We start from the raw sequence: 15,909 nt of genomic DNA, 5'->3' as shown, positions 1-15,909 counted from the left end.
GGAAACTGGAGCAGAGAGAAACAGTTATGCTGGAGGTTTGAAACGCTTGAGGAGAGAGGAGCGGGTGGGGGGTTGTGGTGGTATTTTCCTGCATGCAGCCTGATCCTAAAACGCAGGTGCAGGTTCCTTGCAGCCCTTTGAGCATACCCCACCCCAACCCCTCCTCCCAGCTGCAAAGTGTTTGTCCACTTGATCCTCCATTAAATCCTGATTATTATGGATTTGTCTTTTTCAAATTGGTGATTTGCAAAGATAAGGGACTGATAAAGGTTATCTGGCGAGGGCTGTTTGCTGCCAATCAATGAGACTAATTAAACTAGATCCAAATACTGCAGAAATGAGAGTATGTAAAAACAGAGGTGAAAGCAATGCAGATATCCTCACTGCCTGGTTTTTTTTAGAAAAAAAAAAGAAAAGCCATTTGGTTTAAGTGAAAGCAGAGTTGTCACTACGCATGGGTTCGGTTTTTTTATAAGATAAAAAGTGTTCAAAAGTGCGTTTCTGCCTGGTTTTCAGTGCAGACCTCTTTTCGCTGCAAAGCATCAGAGATGAAGACTAGTTTAAAAAGAGAGAGAGAGAGAGGGGAGGGGGTGGCTGGGAGGGGGGTCTGATATTTGGGGCTCCCATGCGGCGTCATGCAGAGCCGATCATTGTCTCTCTCACACTTTCTAACTAGCCATTTCACAACATCCACACAGCGGATCGAGCCGTACGCAGCAGCAGTTTTACCTTCAGGGCTTTTTTTCTTTCTTTCGTTTTTTCTCCTGCACGACGTCGACCCATAACTAACAATTTGAATTCGGCACGCGGATGAGGCCAATTACCGGACTTAATCTATCATTACGTCCCCGTTCCGATCGCCTGATAGTCAAATGAGTTAAGCGATGGCCGAAGAGCTCCGAGTCCGCCACCGGGTGCCAGAAGTGGTTGTTTAAATTTAAACGAAAACAACTAAAAGAGAGAAGAGAGAGGGGGAAACACTTTGATTTGCTTGCAACGCGGACTTGGAGAAGCTGTTCGGCGGACATGATGTGCAGAGTGGCGGATTTTACGCGCAGAAAGCCGCTGGGTGCGTTTGATTTCGGATTACTGTGACACACTGGCTGTGTAGTTTTCAGGGGGAGATTTTTTTTTAAGGAGTCTGCTTCCCTCTCGCTCCTGTTCGCTGCTGTCCTCCAGGACTCCAGAGTCGCGGAGATCCCATGCAGTCGCCAAGGTTGGTTCGAGACTAAATTTTACTCCTTATTTCTCATATTAGGCAAGAATGTGATCAGTTTTGTGCTGCTCAGCCCTATAATGTGTCTTGTCTTCCTATCATCCTGTCCGGAGTGTTTGGATTTCTGCAGATTTAATAACCTGATCCTTTTTCCAGTGTCACACAAGAAAAAAACTAGGAGAAAACTGAATTTTGAAATGCACCAGACCCCCCACCAAAAAAAAAAAAAAAAAAAAAAAGCATTTACACGCCTCATTACTTCTAAATTATTGGACAACTGGGAGTAAAACTATTAATCACAATTTTATATGTTATTTAGTCTGGATTTAGCAGTTACTCTCAACTAAAAATACCCTTGAGGCTACTTTAATCCAACATGCAGTAAATGATGATCTTAACGGTGCTACAGGACAAATGCGCCTGTCGGATGCAGATTTTTCACCTTTTAAATCCCAACTGCGTGACAGCTACCTGTAATTAGACCAATAATCGAGCTGTCCACAAAGCTCAAATTTAATGACAGGTTTGGTTGTCCTCGTAACGCCATGTGCGTTTGTGTCATGATTTGAGGTTTCATATCAGAGCTCATAACAAGCGCCATCTGTTGGAAAAGAGGATCAGTCCCTGTGGCTGTGGAGATAAAGATAAATGGACAGAGATATGTTGGCCTGTGCAACCAGTTTAACGCTGCGCACAAAAGAGATGGGGCAGCTTGTTATTTAGATTACACAGGGAGGATTTAAAAAGAACTGTCTGCTGTAATTCCCCCAGCAACCTGGTTTGACAGGTGATATCAGAGATTTAAGCAGCACATCATAAAGCCATTATGCTGGATTTATGGAGATGTTTTATTGTTATATTGTGTCACCGCTACCTGTTACAGCATGTGAACGACAGGGTCTCCCGGATAAATATGTCCTCATTTATATGACGGAACATGGTGGTGGTTAAAAAGCAAAAAAAAATTGAGCTGTAGATAAAAACACAACTAAGCTAAGCAATTCAGTGATCAGCGTGTTGACTCGGAGAGGTGGTGATTAGAAAAGACTTGTCCTAACCTCATTTTGATTATTTTATTAGTGATTTATCGATTAATCAATAAAATGTCTTCCTATTTCCCCACCCAGGAAATACACCAGACCCCAAAGAGGTTCAATTTCAGTGAGAGATTTAAGAGCCTCTTTGATAAATAATTTAACTAATCAAACTGGAAGCAATCAAATTAGCTGATACTAATACTGTAATTTATTAATCTGGTATTCTAGCTGAAACAATTAGTGATTCAGAATAAGGATTACATGGGGTCGTTTTGGACAAAGAAATAGAGCTGTGACTTTTTATTGATATTTACAAACCCTCTGACATAACTGGTTTCTCATTCACTTTTAATAGTAATAACTGAATCCTTTAATGAAGCTGGGTAACTACAGATAACTATCATTCATGCTTGTTCTCCATAAACGGATCATAAAAATGACTAGTTGGCTAAAGCATTGACAACAACAAGAATTTCCTCTATTTGTTTTGTTGTTCAAATGGTGCAAAAACATCTTCACATAATGAGAGTAGATTGTTGATATGGATGTTGTAGGTTAGTCTGCAACAGGTGATGTATGTGCAGCATCTGTTTTTCAGATCTGGTGCATTTTGCAGATTGATCACTGGGCTTCTTCTGCCCAGCAGCTGACCGACATCTGATTAAGACAAGCTGCATCAAACCCTTCAGAGTGCTGCCGAACAGCTTCATTCCTCTGCTGCAGCCGCGCTACAATCCAAAAATATTCCACAATTCATCAAAACATTTCACAGAGCAGCTTATACCTTTCAGCTGCGCTCATTCCTTCCTTTCAGATGTGAATGCTCGGTATATTAGGTTTGGAAGTAAGTGTGCACGGGGGCCACCCTTGTTGAAAACATGTGTAGGCTCGGACCTCTTTGTACATGAACATATCCATCACCCGCAAGAGGGACAGCAACCACAAAGACAATCAGCGCTCTGTGGAAAAATACTGTACAGCCAGCCACAACCTGAGCAAGGCGGTACATATCTTGGTGTAAATGAAATGCTCCACTAATGTGTCATCAGCACAATTCAAAGCTAATCAAAAAGAGGAGCGGATCAACACCTGCACTTCTTGTCATTTGGAGAAATGCTTTTAAATCCAGCGAACCAACACGGAGGAAATGCTCACTGCAACGAGGGGCTGCTTGTTCTCATTTCAGTGAAGTAATTAAGTAGTAAAATGCCATCAAAATTCTTACGATCAGGTGGGGCTCACTGTAAGTTTGAGTACCTCCTGCCCGGGTGCTTTAAACGACTTGTGTTGGGTAAACTATGGCCGCTGATATCAAAGAACTGCGGTGTTTCCACACTGTTTTGCTCTCTCTCTTTTTTTTTAAGTCATTTAACAACCTGAGGATGAGTTTACATCATATAATTACAGGCACATTACACATAGCGGATGGTTAAATGCTTATTTTGAAGTTAATGCCTTGAAACATGGTTATAAGAAGATAACATTTGCAATAACAAATACTGTGCAATTTGTTTTTCACCCTCCTAGTAATTGTTTTTAAAATTATGACTTATGGCTGAATACATGGAGTTAGGTAACATTTTAGTAAAGTACGCTATTAAATGATTCAACTTTTTGTCAGTATACAGATATTGATCCTCAAGCTAAGATAATCTCCAAACATTCACTCGTTCCACTATGTTAAACGCGATCAGTTTAATGGTTTTCCTTGTTATGTGTACCAGGAACCCAATTATCTTTGGATTAGCTCAGGGTCTGGGAATCTGTGATGGGGATTTTTCCCTAGATAAAAACCACAATGGAGAAATTAGGAAGCAAATCAGTGAGATGAACCCACAATTACTTGTATGCTTTATCATTTTGACCCAAATTTTCACTCAATCCTGGGTATTTGTGGTAATGAGACCATCTTGTTCAATAATACCTTTGCACATTGCCCACAGTGGGCTGTGTTGGGTGGAAGGGTTAACGTGGCTTGTAGCAACCATTTTAAGGTGATGCAAATGATGTATAGTTTTTCGAGAAGTGATATGAAGAAAAAAAAAACTGATGATTGTTCGTATTGTTGGTGGTTTTCCTCTTGTTAATCTGCCCACACACGCTCTGTGGAGGCATGACACTGTTTTCATTTCAAGCCTTTAAACGGTGCGGTTGTTGTTGCGATCTTATAACAAATCAGATCATTCTTTTATATGGCGGTGTGGACTACCACTTTGTGGGTCATGAAAAGTCGGTCGTCGTCTAACAAGTCTGCACACTGAGGTGTAATTTGAGTCTCGCAGAAAGGTGGGGGTTTAAGGGCGAAACGGGCAGCCGTGATTGGTTCAGCTTGTCCGATGGCCCGCAGAGGCTTCGCCTCCTCGGCACTCCCTAAAAGGAAGGATAGCTCGGCTGCCTGCCTGCCTGCTTGGAGCTGTTTGAGCTAGCTGCCTAACTTTTACGGACGAGAGGAACAAAACAGCCTCTTACCAGGCGGTGATGAGAAGACGGGACCCCCAGCTTCAGACCGTTTTCATGGACTTTCTAGTGTTTTCTTAGCGAAGGCTTGGCGAGTTGAGCTAACTGTCCTCCACTGTTTTTTGTCCTTAATGCGACCAGGGAGAGGAGTACAGTGCGAGCCCGAGCTGGATGGATGGTTATGGGGGAAAGAGGGAGACCCTCGGCGCTTGAAGTGTGCAGAGTCCTCGCCGTGCTTTTCTCACTCTTCCCCTCTGGTAAGAAATTTATTTTTTTTTTTGTCCGTTTTCGTTTTCTTCCTTTTTCCTTTTAGACCCAACAGGCGCGTTTTACGCCAACACACACGGTTTATATGACTTAACTTTGTTAATCACAGTGCTAGCAAACTCCAGAAGTTATTAGCATTGATTTTTCTCCACCTTGGCGTCCAAAGTTGCCTGATTTATTTACTTTTTATTTGCCGAAATATTGTATTTTGTATCATTGTTGTTATTATTGAACTACTGGTTTTTATTTTTCAAAACAAATGTGACGTTTTAGCGGGAATCCGAAAACTAGTATGAAAGCTTATAATAGTCCTTATCGTTTAGTTAAAAATCCACCAAACTCTATACAAAAAGTGACTAAAATCTAGAGAATTGCAGCGAAGCGTTTACTTTGTGCGTTTATAATTGTTTTTTAATTTGAAAATATTAATTTTTCATATTTATTTAATGTTAGAAATCTTGACATTTAAAAATAACATTTTGCCAGGTATTAGTTTTGAGACAAAAACCACTGAAAGGTCTTCTCGGAGCTGCATGCGGCTCTCCAAAAGTGTTTTGTTGGGGGATGGGACGTGTCTCGGGGTTTTGGCTCCTTCAAAGTGTTTTTTCAAACCGAGAACTGCACCGTAGAAGCACAATAATGTATCTTAGGTAACTATATATTTGTGTGACTGCAATCAGTCACTTTTTCAGCTCACTTAGCGCAAAGCCTTATCAGTTTTCTTCTTTGATCACATGCCGTTACACAACAAAGTGATAATACGCTGATAGCTGAGATCAAGATTAGTTTATTGCCATCTTGATAAGTGGATGGGTGGTGTGGACGCTTTGAGTTGTTTAAAGTTTGACTTCAAAGTGCTGGTAGTCCACCCCCCGGAAACCTCTCACAGCCAGTTCAAATAAATAAATGCTTTATTAATCGAAGGTGATGGTATTCAAACATGGTGTTGCAATGATTCATCCTGGGAAATGTTAAAGTAGCATTGGTGCAAAAGTTCGCCGGATATTGCAACAAAGCTGGAGACCACAGAGGAGTAGTGTTATTAATCGGTTATCGTGTAGATTAGTATCCCTAATCGAGTTTTTACCTGTGCATATAAAGAGAGAGAAATGGAAACCACTGGATGTGAAAGGGAAGTGAAGCGAAGCTACCTTCTTTCCAGGCTTAGCTTTTGTTTGTGGCTACATATGAAATGTGTATATTTATTGGATGAAAATTACATCAAATGTTATTGTGATTGTTATTAATTGTATAGATGATTGTTTTTATCATTTACAGTATAGTATGCACAAAGAAAATGGTTAACTTAAGGAGGAACAACAGTAGCCTTTTGGATAGAGAGTGTGCTTTAAAGTATTATGTTTCTAGATGACTTTATTACTTTTGCTCCAACTGGATGTTGTTCCTCCTTGACAGTGAGCCTGCAGTGCAAGATCCTCAAGTGCAACTCTGAATTTTGGGCCTCCACCTCAAACTCTGGACCAGAGGAGGAGTTTTGCACGGCTCTGCGGGCGTACAACAGCTGTGTACGTCGGACCGCACGTACCTGCAGGGGTGACTTGACATATCACTCTGCACAGCATGGCATAGAGGACCTAATGAGCCAGCACAACTGCTCCAAGGAAGGACCGACTTCCCATCCACGTACCCGGACCCCGCTTCCTCCAGCACCCCCGCCGGTTATGACTGACAGCCAAGAACGCTCCGATGGCCCGGAAGTGTGCCACTATGAGCGCAGTCTTCCACGCAACACGGCGCCACCTAACTATACCCACTGTGGCTTTTTTGGAGACCCACACCTCCGAACCTTTGGCGACGACTTCCAGACATGTAAGGTGGAAGGAGCCTGGCCACTCATCCATAACAAATACTTGTCCGTCCAGGTGACCAACACTCCCGTAGTACCAGGCTCTTTCGCCACCGCCACAAGCAAGGTGAGACCCTCTGTTGTTAAGTGTATGACTGCAGCACTAGCTGATTGGCTAAGGCTTTTAATATATGTCTTGATGCATGCTCATCCAGGTAAGAAAATCCCGAAACGTTGAATTTGTTCTGGATGTAGCGTTTTCAGTGGCAGAAACATTTCGTCACTCATCCAAGTGACTTCTTCAGTCTCAGCTGACTGCAGGTTTCCCCAACCTTATAAACAGCACATTTGCATAATGACTGAAACTAGCACCACTGACAAACAATGATTGCATTATTCATCAGTGGCGCTAGTTTTTTCTTTCTGAATCCAGTCAGTCCGCTTGCATCTGAGTGATGTAAATTCCATTATCTAAGAGGGTCCATGTGCCAGTTTTTTGTGACAGTGCAGAGTACCCCACAGAGACTGCACTGGAAGCACTACAGCTAACTGCAGTGGATTGTTATCGAGGCTTAATGCTTGAACTGATCATCCTTAATCAAGCTAATGTTTATTTTTCCACAAAATGTGCTGTACTAAGTATTCTAGAAGGGATTCTGTTCTCTGTGTTACTAAAAATACACTAAAAGCTACACAGAGCAGAAAAGGAGGGCAAGATGTCTGACACAGGAATGGTATACAATCATCCAGTCACTTTTCAAAATAAAAGACCCTGTGCAGACTAAATGCTGTGCTGCTGAAAGTGTGTTTTTGAAGAAGTTCAAAGGATGCTATGTGTGTTGCATCGCTGGGATGAGCCAACAGTCAGTCAGCTAGGACCACTGTTAACAATTAAAGGGCCATTTACACATTCCTAAGAAGTTGTTCAAAATTTGGTGAACAATTTTTGGTTGATGCACAGTTAAGAAAAGGACTCTTGTCTTTGTGTTACCTCCATAATTAACGGGGGGGGGGGGGGGGGGGGGGGGGGGTGTCAACAATTTCTATTATCATTGACTCAGTTAAGTAGCAAAAATGTGCTGAGTACAGCTTTTAAAATGGGAAGCATTGCCTGGTTCTGTATAAATATATTTTATGTAAGGATTTGGACTGTCAAGCAAAACTGGGTTTTGTAGCATTCTCTGTAGGTGACTTGAAAAGGTGTTTTAAGATAATAATTTGTTGATCCTTGCAATATTGCTGGTAGGGTTTCATAAATGTTAGTACAAATTAACCAGCTGCACATATATGTGTCTGTGTGAAGAGCTGGGATGATTTCCTTTTGTTGACATATACATGGGCAGCTGCAGAGACCGCAGGTGTGTAGATGTTCTTACTGCCCTGCTTTCTTATCTGCTTGGGGAACATGTTACATACACGTGCATTAGATCAGCATTACAGGAAGACCTGCAGGTCCTTTTTGTTATTTATTTATCTTTATTCACCCCCCCCACCCCACCCCCCCATGTCCAATAATGACACATTATTGGACATAAGATTGCCATAAACAGGTGTAATAGCAAATTCCATGTGGTCTGAAAGGTGCTGTGGGCCTGTGTTCCTGTCATACTGTGGATCCTGCTTATTTGGATGAGTTCTAAATTAGGATATGAGGAAGCTCGATCCAGCAAATCTCAAAGGGCTCCATGAGCTTTATCAAAATCTTTTGATACTTAAAATCAAGATCTTTGATAAAGCTTATCAAGATCTTTGAGATTTGTTGGGCTGGGCTTCTTCATCTCATAGATCTTGATAAGCTTTATGAATCATATGTTAGTATTAAAACAGCTGTGCTTTGTCACATGTGAAGCTTCATTCTCTGTTGAGCTCAGTCTGATGTTTGGGCTTCTTATTGTAGCACACAGTGAGCACAGAACTGCAAATTATTTTGTCCACATTATGAGATATTTTCTTTCAGATTTATCAGCAGTGCACAAGTCATTATTGATGTTTCGTTGAATAGTGAATTGGTTAGTTTGGATGGCAGCCCCTAAAATGGTCAAACTGGAGGCCATAACATAGGAGTTGGCCTAGACTTGGCAATGCTCCAGCACCATTTGGTTGAGGACCCGAGTCGTTTGCTGAGGATCATAGCTGAAGTACTCAGACTGAGGTATAACAGGACTTTGTCCCTAATCACATTTTTAGAAACTATAATTTTCTGTAATCAAGGTTTCTAATCATACTCTATTAAGCATTTGTGGTAGGGTTTTAGCTTTTAAAGTAATTGCATTTTTGTACTGCTATTCTTCGAAGCAAATGAGACGGCTTTTTAAAGATCATGATTCTGGACAAAGGGAAAACAAAGCAGCAGCCAATGCCACCTGTGCAAACAAGGCCCTTCTGGTAAAAGATCTGCATTAGCAGAGCTCCATGTTGGTACATAGCTCTCGCTACAGCAAATAAAACTGTCTGGTTATTTCCATCTTCATACCAGTAGATAAGGCAGGCCTTTTTCTTTTGTTTGCTTTTATTAAACATTTAAGAAGGAAACTGGGAAAAAGCAGAAGTTATTGTGGCTTGGATAAAGGAAATTGAAAGAGGGAGAGAGAGAGAGCTGGTGCAGCAGATGAATTGTCAAGCTTAAAGAGTATGCTGTGGACCCCCACCCTGTGTCCCCTGTCTCAAATGAGCAGACATCCCAGTTCCTAGGCCGTCCATGTTCACACAAAGGCTCATTGGTGTCCTGATGAAACCAAGCTTACAGAGTCCTGGCCAGTCTCACTTAATTAGCTGCAGAGTATATCGCTGTGTCCTGGCCCGACGCCACTCCCTGGAGCATAGTTCTGGGGGTTCACAGGCAGGTTTTTCAGTACTATGAATGGATCGTCTTTGTGTCTGCAAACTGAGGCCTGATTTTTACATGGCCGAGACTTGTGTTTTTTGAAGGCGTTTGCCTTGGCCTCCCTCATGTTGAGCCAGCCCTGAAATGTGACACTTAAGTGGGGCGTTGTGGTAGATGGCACATATTGCACAAACTTGTTCTTAATGCAAAAGTATAAGCACTTCCCGTTTTCATTCAGATGTTTACATTTACTGCAGTTTACTAGGATTTAATATGTGAGTAGGTAGGGAAATGGTCACTGATAACTTCCTGAGAATTGTAAAAGTTGACCGTAAAATGAATGTTGAATATTGATGCGATTTCTTTCTCCATTCTGCAGCTGACAATCATCTTTAAGAACTTCCAGGAATGTGTGGACCAGAAGATGTACCACGCAGAGACAGACGAGCTGCCGGCTGCGTTTGCAGACGGCTCGAAGAACGGAGGCGACCGCTACGGAGCGAACACCCTGCGTGTGGTGGAGAAGGTTGCCGGGCAGCATGTGGAGATTCAGGCGAGATACATCGGAACAACCATCGTAGTCCGGCAGGTAGGCCGCTACCTAACCTTTGCCGTGCGGATGCCGGAAGAAGTTGTGAACTCAGTGGAGGAGGGTGACAACCAGGACTTGTACCTGTGTCTTCACGGTTGTCCTGCCAACCAGCGCATCGACTTTAGGAACTTCAGAGCTCGAGCGGCGGAGGCCCAAAGCGTCAGCAGGACCAGGAGCAGCACCGGTGCCAACGGCTTTACCTACCAGTCTGCAAAGACCAAGTGCAAAGAGCGGCTTCCAGTGGAGGATCTCTATTTCCATTCTTGCGTGTTCGACCTCCTCTCGTCTGGAGACATAAACTTCACCATGGCAGCCTACTACGCTTTTGAGGATGTTAAAATGCTCCATTCAAATAGCAAAAGATACCACATCTTTGAAAAGGATGCCGAAATGAATAGTGCAGAACAGAAGGGCAGAAATGTACTTTCAGTCTTCCTCGTCAACCTCCTCGCTGTGTTATTGTGGACAGTCTGTCTATAGTCTCTTTACAACAGTGTCCTCATGGTGTGTCTGTCAAGGAGCATTAGAGTACCATCGCTGCGTCCTACATCGGCTCCTCTCTGCTCTGGTTCTGTGACTTGACAGGTAGCTTACAAGTAGGTCATCCCCGACCCAAGTCTCATTTTAGTGCTATTGTCGTGTCTTGACGTCGGCTTAATGACAGGACAAGCTCAGCATTCTCCCACCTATCATCACACGTATTTAGCTGCTTCATTGGATTGGTCTTTGAACAGGGCAGCGGTGAGAGAGCCCAGCTACTGCTGAGCTCAGGATATCCACCTGGGATTAAATCCCACATTCTCAATGGGGCCTGCATACCTATGGGAAGCTGGACAAGATGATCTTTTGCAGAAAGAGGAGTTTGCTGTTCCTCCCTCCTCTGACCCCCCCTCCCCCTTCATTGGTGCCAAGCCAGTGAAGCTCTATGGCTCATGTGGCAAAACGAGAGGACCTGACAGGGGCTTTTGTTAACCTTAGGCCAGAAGCAGCTCTATGTTTGATTAGTTTCCAGCTTTGGAAAAGCCGGAGCCTTTTGGAAGAAACACTCAGCCAAAAGGATGTCAGAGCAGCGTCTCCAGTTGTCTGCTGTGGAGATTAATGGGTCATATTGTTAGGTTGTGTGTGTGTGTGTGCGTTAGTACAATATGTGTGCCGACTTCAGCATCTGTGGTTAATTTTGTGTTTGTGCGTGCAGCAGTTTCCAGACAACAAACCTCCAGCGGGAGAACTCCATTCCCATGTCTTTGTGTTGCACCTAAAATTTCAGAAATAGAAAAAGATGAAGCACTCGAGTTCATCTAGTGGACTCTTTATCAGCCAAGTAGCAAATTCCAAAAAGGGAACTCAAAAATAGTCATCTGCACGTCATTTTTCACTGTCATGCAACCTTTTCCCCTCCTTTTGAGCCGTCACACGACACGCTGACGTGCGGATCAGACAGCGTTTGTACTTTTAGGTCGGTTATGTGAATGTAGCGAAGAAGGTTTAGAAGTGCAAACTTGTTTAAGGGCACTTAAAGCGTTTACAGAAGGTCGAGCAGCCAATCAAAGCCCGACACCTCCTCGAGAGCATTTTGTGAATTTAAATCTCCGTTTCAAGCGTCGGTGGTGTAGATGCCGTTAGTACTCGCTGTAAAGACATCACCTCTAGTCAGTTGAGCATTTTTATAGACTACCAGCGTGCTGAGCTGACTGTGGCTTAGTGAGTAAACGATAAGCATATGTCTGTAGACGTGATTTCATGGCTTAAGTCATTGCCAAAGAACAAGCCCTTGTGCCAACATTTTTCCAAACAGCTGAATTTTCATCTTTCAGTCCATTAAAAACAGTTTGTGACTCCTAACTGTGTATATAACTCGTGTTTGTGGGTGAATTACAGTAACGCGTACTGTAAAGGCAGCATTGGTTTCTGTTACTGCAGTCTCACTTTTTGCTTTTTCTTGTTTCACAATAAAGCTTCGAGGTTTCCAGCTGAACTTTGGCTCTCAGCTGCAGTATGTGTTAGTGTGCAAGTCCTCCCCCGTAGGTCCCGTTACCGCTGGGGCAGTTTAATGGTCATTTATCCTTTTTTACACTGAAGTATTTGGCAGGCCTTACTACTGCTATTTGGAATATGTATCAGTGCAGTTTGACGGCAACAAAAAAGGAAAAAAAACACATACAACAAACTGATGATTGTAATGTTGAATCTTGTGTTGATAGATGTAATTTGTGTTTGTGTGTTTCACAGTAAATGGTTCTACATGTGTAATGTGAGACTGTACATGGTTTTTGTGTATTGTTGAGTTTAAATTTGTATATTACCTGTTGTGTTTTGAATTTATCACTCCAGTTTTTTGTACACAAGATGTTTCAGTGAATGTGAACTTTTGTTTTTCTTTAATTTGAAAAGGGATTTTTCTTTTGTCTTTTTGCAAAAACATGAACGCCACAGAACAGATTAGTCTTTACTAAGTACAGCGTACACATCGGTCTGTGTAGCAGTGATAAACATTAGTTGTTTAGTATCAAACAAGACTGCCCACCTTACCCACAGAAGAGATTGTTGCAAAGTGTCTTTTTTTGGGGCGTTCATGTTTTTGAGTTTAAAGCACTTTATGTTTTCGTTGACATTTAGCTCTTTTGTTTGACTTGTAAGGGTTTAAAAAATACAAAAAAAAGCTGAATGGGGGGAAATGCCAGAAAGATCAAACTGTGTTGTAAATGTGATCCCACATGCCAGCTGTTTGTAATGTAAATTATTTATTGAATAAAAGGAAGATGTCTCGTTTATCAGCTCTCCTTTTGTCCTGTGTGGTGTGAGTTTGAAAGCATTTTTTGAAAACCACCCCGTGTGGGTTTTCTGCCTACACTTTGCAGTGCTTGACTGCCCCCTGCTGTAGATATGTGAGCAAATGTTAGAATGTTGTTTTTGTTTTTTTTTATAAAAGAAGTTTTAAGTTTTGACTTTGGAGTTAGAAATCCCATTTTTAATATAAATTTTTGAGCTTTATATAGTTAAAATGTAAACGCAGTTTAATGTAAAAGTGAAGTTTCAGGTGTATCGACAATTTATAGAGAAAAGCATAATAAATAATCTAGAATTGACAATTTACTGAACATCCTATGCAGACAGAGTAGGAGGAACGTCCAAACGTCATACAGAAGTCTCAAGGCCAGAATCAGTCTGCTGCAAATTAAATAAAATGTGAGGTCAAAATGTCCATAAAACATGTCTTTCTGACCCAGAGGAGGGAGGAACAGCAAACTCCTCTTTCTGCAAAAGATCATCTTGTCCTTGCGGTGGTCACCAGAAAGTTCCAGGCAGAATTTGAGTAGGTATGGACATCAAAGTCTGAAGCAGAAATTTTATTATCCTGTTTGGAAGAGCCAAATGAATCTAAAATAACACTCAGGTTTACTGTTCGCTGTTGCACTAAAGAACCCTGATCCAGCCTTCCTGTCTTATTAGTCCGTTCACATTTATCTGCAGGAAACGAAACGCAGAGCATGAAACTGCTTCACCTCACTGGAAGGATAACCGCAATCGGTTGTAGCCGTGATGCCCCCATTTAAACGTCGGATAATTCAATCGTGCGGGAGGAAGGTTTCCATGTTAGAATATTATGTGGAGTGGTGTCTTTGAAGGCCACGCAGGAAGAAATCTACACAGAGCAAAGATTTATTAGTGTGTGTGTAATGTGAGAATGGTGGTTTATTTATGTTGAAGTTTATTCTCCTTTAATGACTTCAACAGAAAACATGAAACTGAGGAGAGACTGTTAGTCCGTGCTGCGTGGCATGCCAGTGGCACATTTTTCCACTAAGGGCCATCATTGGCATATTAATGTGGTGTTGGCCATGAATGCAGACATGTTTGTTATTAATAAAGAAGAAGAAGAAAGTACTACAGATGCAGTACACATGTCCACTATAGGATCTGGGGTCTGGAGCAGCTGTGCAGGCTCCATGAGACTGTCCAAGTCTTTACTGCTCTTTAAGTCGGTGCACAACTCTTATATGTGCAAACAAACTTGCTCTGTGGTGAACTACAACACCTGACCGCTGAAGCAGAACTTGTGTTTGCCAGATTCATGGCGTTTACCATAGTTCACTACTGTGTTTGTTGCTTTTCAATGTTGCTGCTCAATATTTGGCCCCTCTCTCTTACTTTGAACATATTTTTTCTCCACTGTTTGAAATTGAGACAAAAACAGTATAGGTTAATGATTTATGAAGTACACTTTTATTTCAAACTTGATTTTAAAACCACAAATATGTCCTGGGTCAATCTGACCTGAGGGATACCAAAGGGTCCCAAAAGTGAAGACAATTCAATGGTTAAAGTTTCTCCTAGACCTGCTCCATAAAATGCTCTTGAAATGCAGGCAGTTTGTTTTTATCGTGTTTTTCATGTTTAATAGAGAACACAGAGCCTTACACAGTGCTTCTCAAAGGTTTGATGACTGCGTGCTATTATGAGCACCTAGCATGTGATTGAGGACCACACATGACAAATACACAGACTCAGCATTTGGTGTGTTGTTATATGTGTTATCAGAAGACAATGGTTTGTATTGGTAATGCGCCTTTTTGCTTTTAACCACTCGTGAGATGGCTGTTATATTTCCTTACAGCAGTTTGAATCCACTAGTGAAAAGCAACTTCACCAGGCACCGCTCCAAATGAATGTATGAGATAGGACAGGGACCCCCTGTTGGTGGTTATGAAGCAAGGTTAATGGATGTAGCTGCTTGTTATGAGCAGCCTGTTGCAAAAACATTTATTCCCATTTCTTTAGCTGAATCTATGACAAATGTCAACAATAACAGTTTGGCAGGCATAAAAAAAGCATAAAACAAGCGCGTCCATGCTCACAGGTGTACACACGGGTGATCACACACACAAACTACACCCTTTTTGGCTCCTACCTCAAAGCACACTGTGCTGTCGATCTTACGTGCTGCACAATAATGTTTAATATTTAGTATTTACTGTCATATTCCCATATATCATTGTGATGTTGTTTATTCTATTACTCTCGTTTTCTTCTGCTTGTTTTCTTTTTTCTTTCTCAACAGGTGATCCAGGTGATCGATATATGTATTTTTTTTTTCTGCTTATTCTGTTGGTTTTTGTTTTTTGCCCTTCTCCCCCGTCCCTCTTCTCAACTGTTTTTCTTTCCCTCTTTCTTTCTCCCTTTTCTTTCCCCCAGTCAAGTCTGTCCCGTATTCAGCAAGTGAAAATAAAATAAAGAATAAAAGGTGAATCAAATAGACCATTACGGCAAAGCTGGGATGGTCAATTTGGTAAAGAAAATCAGTTGGGCATCTTTCTTCGCCTTTAGACAATAATTCTGATGGCAAAAGAGCCAAACGGGACAGGTTTTAAAAAAAAAAAAAAAAAAAAAAAAAGCAAGGCTGCCATATCGCGCCATCGGCCCTTCTGGCCAACACCAGTAGGCAACAGGTGAAGTGTCTTGCCCAAGGACACAATGACCAAGGACACAATGACCAAGGCAACCTTCCGATTACAAGGCAAACTCCCAACTCCACGATCGCCCCATGGTGTGCAGTGTGTCCTTAAAAGTTTGAGGAAACTGGATAAATGGAGGTTGAAAGAAGAAGTGTCAGGCCTAAAAACTATCTGCTGGAAAAGGGTGAGGTATACCTAATTACATGGTTTGGTAGTGACCAGATGCAGTGACCGCTCCTCAATAAAACGCACATGA

At 42.0% G+C, this 15,909-nt stretch overlaps 1 protein-coding gene across 1 annotated transcript; it reads left to right on the top strand.

Annotated features, from left to right (window-relative positions):
- The first annotated feature begins 602 nt into the window (after window positions 1-602).
- rgma (repulsive guidance molecule BMP co-receptor a) lies at window positions 603-12,974 on the top strand. The gene is made up of 4 exons (XM_085165849.1): window positions 603-1,216; window positions 4,852-4,967; window positions 6,394-6,911; window positions 9,988-12,974. Exons 1-4 carry the CDS (start codon window positions 1,203-1,205, stop codon window positions 10,678-10,680), a joined length of 1,341 nt encoding a protein of 446 aa, XP_085021975.1. The 5' UTR covers window positions 603-1,202; the 3' UTR covers window positions 10,681-12,974.
- The last annotated feature ends 2,935 nt before the right edge of the window (window positions 12,975-15,909 follow it).

The sequence above is a fragment of the Neolamprologus multifasciatus genome, chromosome 7 (assembly GCF_963576455.1).
Source record: "Neolamprologus multifasciatus chromosome 7, fNeoMul1.2, whole genome shotgun sequence".
Taxonomy (NCBI): Eukaryota; Metazoa; Chordata; class Actinopteri; order Cichliformes; family Cichlidae; genus Neolamprologus; species Neolamprologus multifasciatus.
Note: the sequence above shows the minus strand (reverse complement) of the source record. Positions and strands in the feature narration are given on the sequence as shown.

Coding starts and splice junctions, on each gene's coding strand:
- rgma (XM_085165849.1), top strand. Junction 4,968..6,393: donor TTTCTCACTCTTCCCCTCTG/GTAAGAAATTTA, acceptor CCTCCTTGACAG/TGAGCCTGCAGTGCAAGATC. Junction 6,912..9,987: donor TCGCCACCGCCACAAGCAAG/GTGAGACCCTCT, acceptor TCCATTCTGCAG/CTGACAATCATCTTTAAGAA.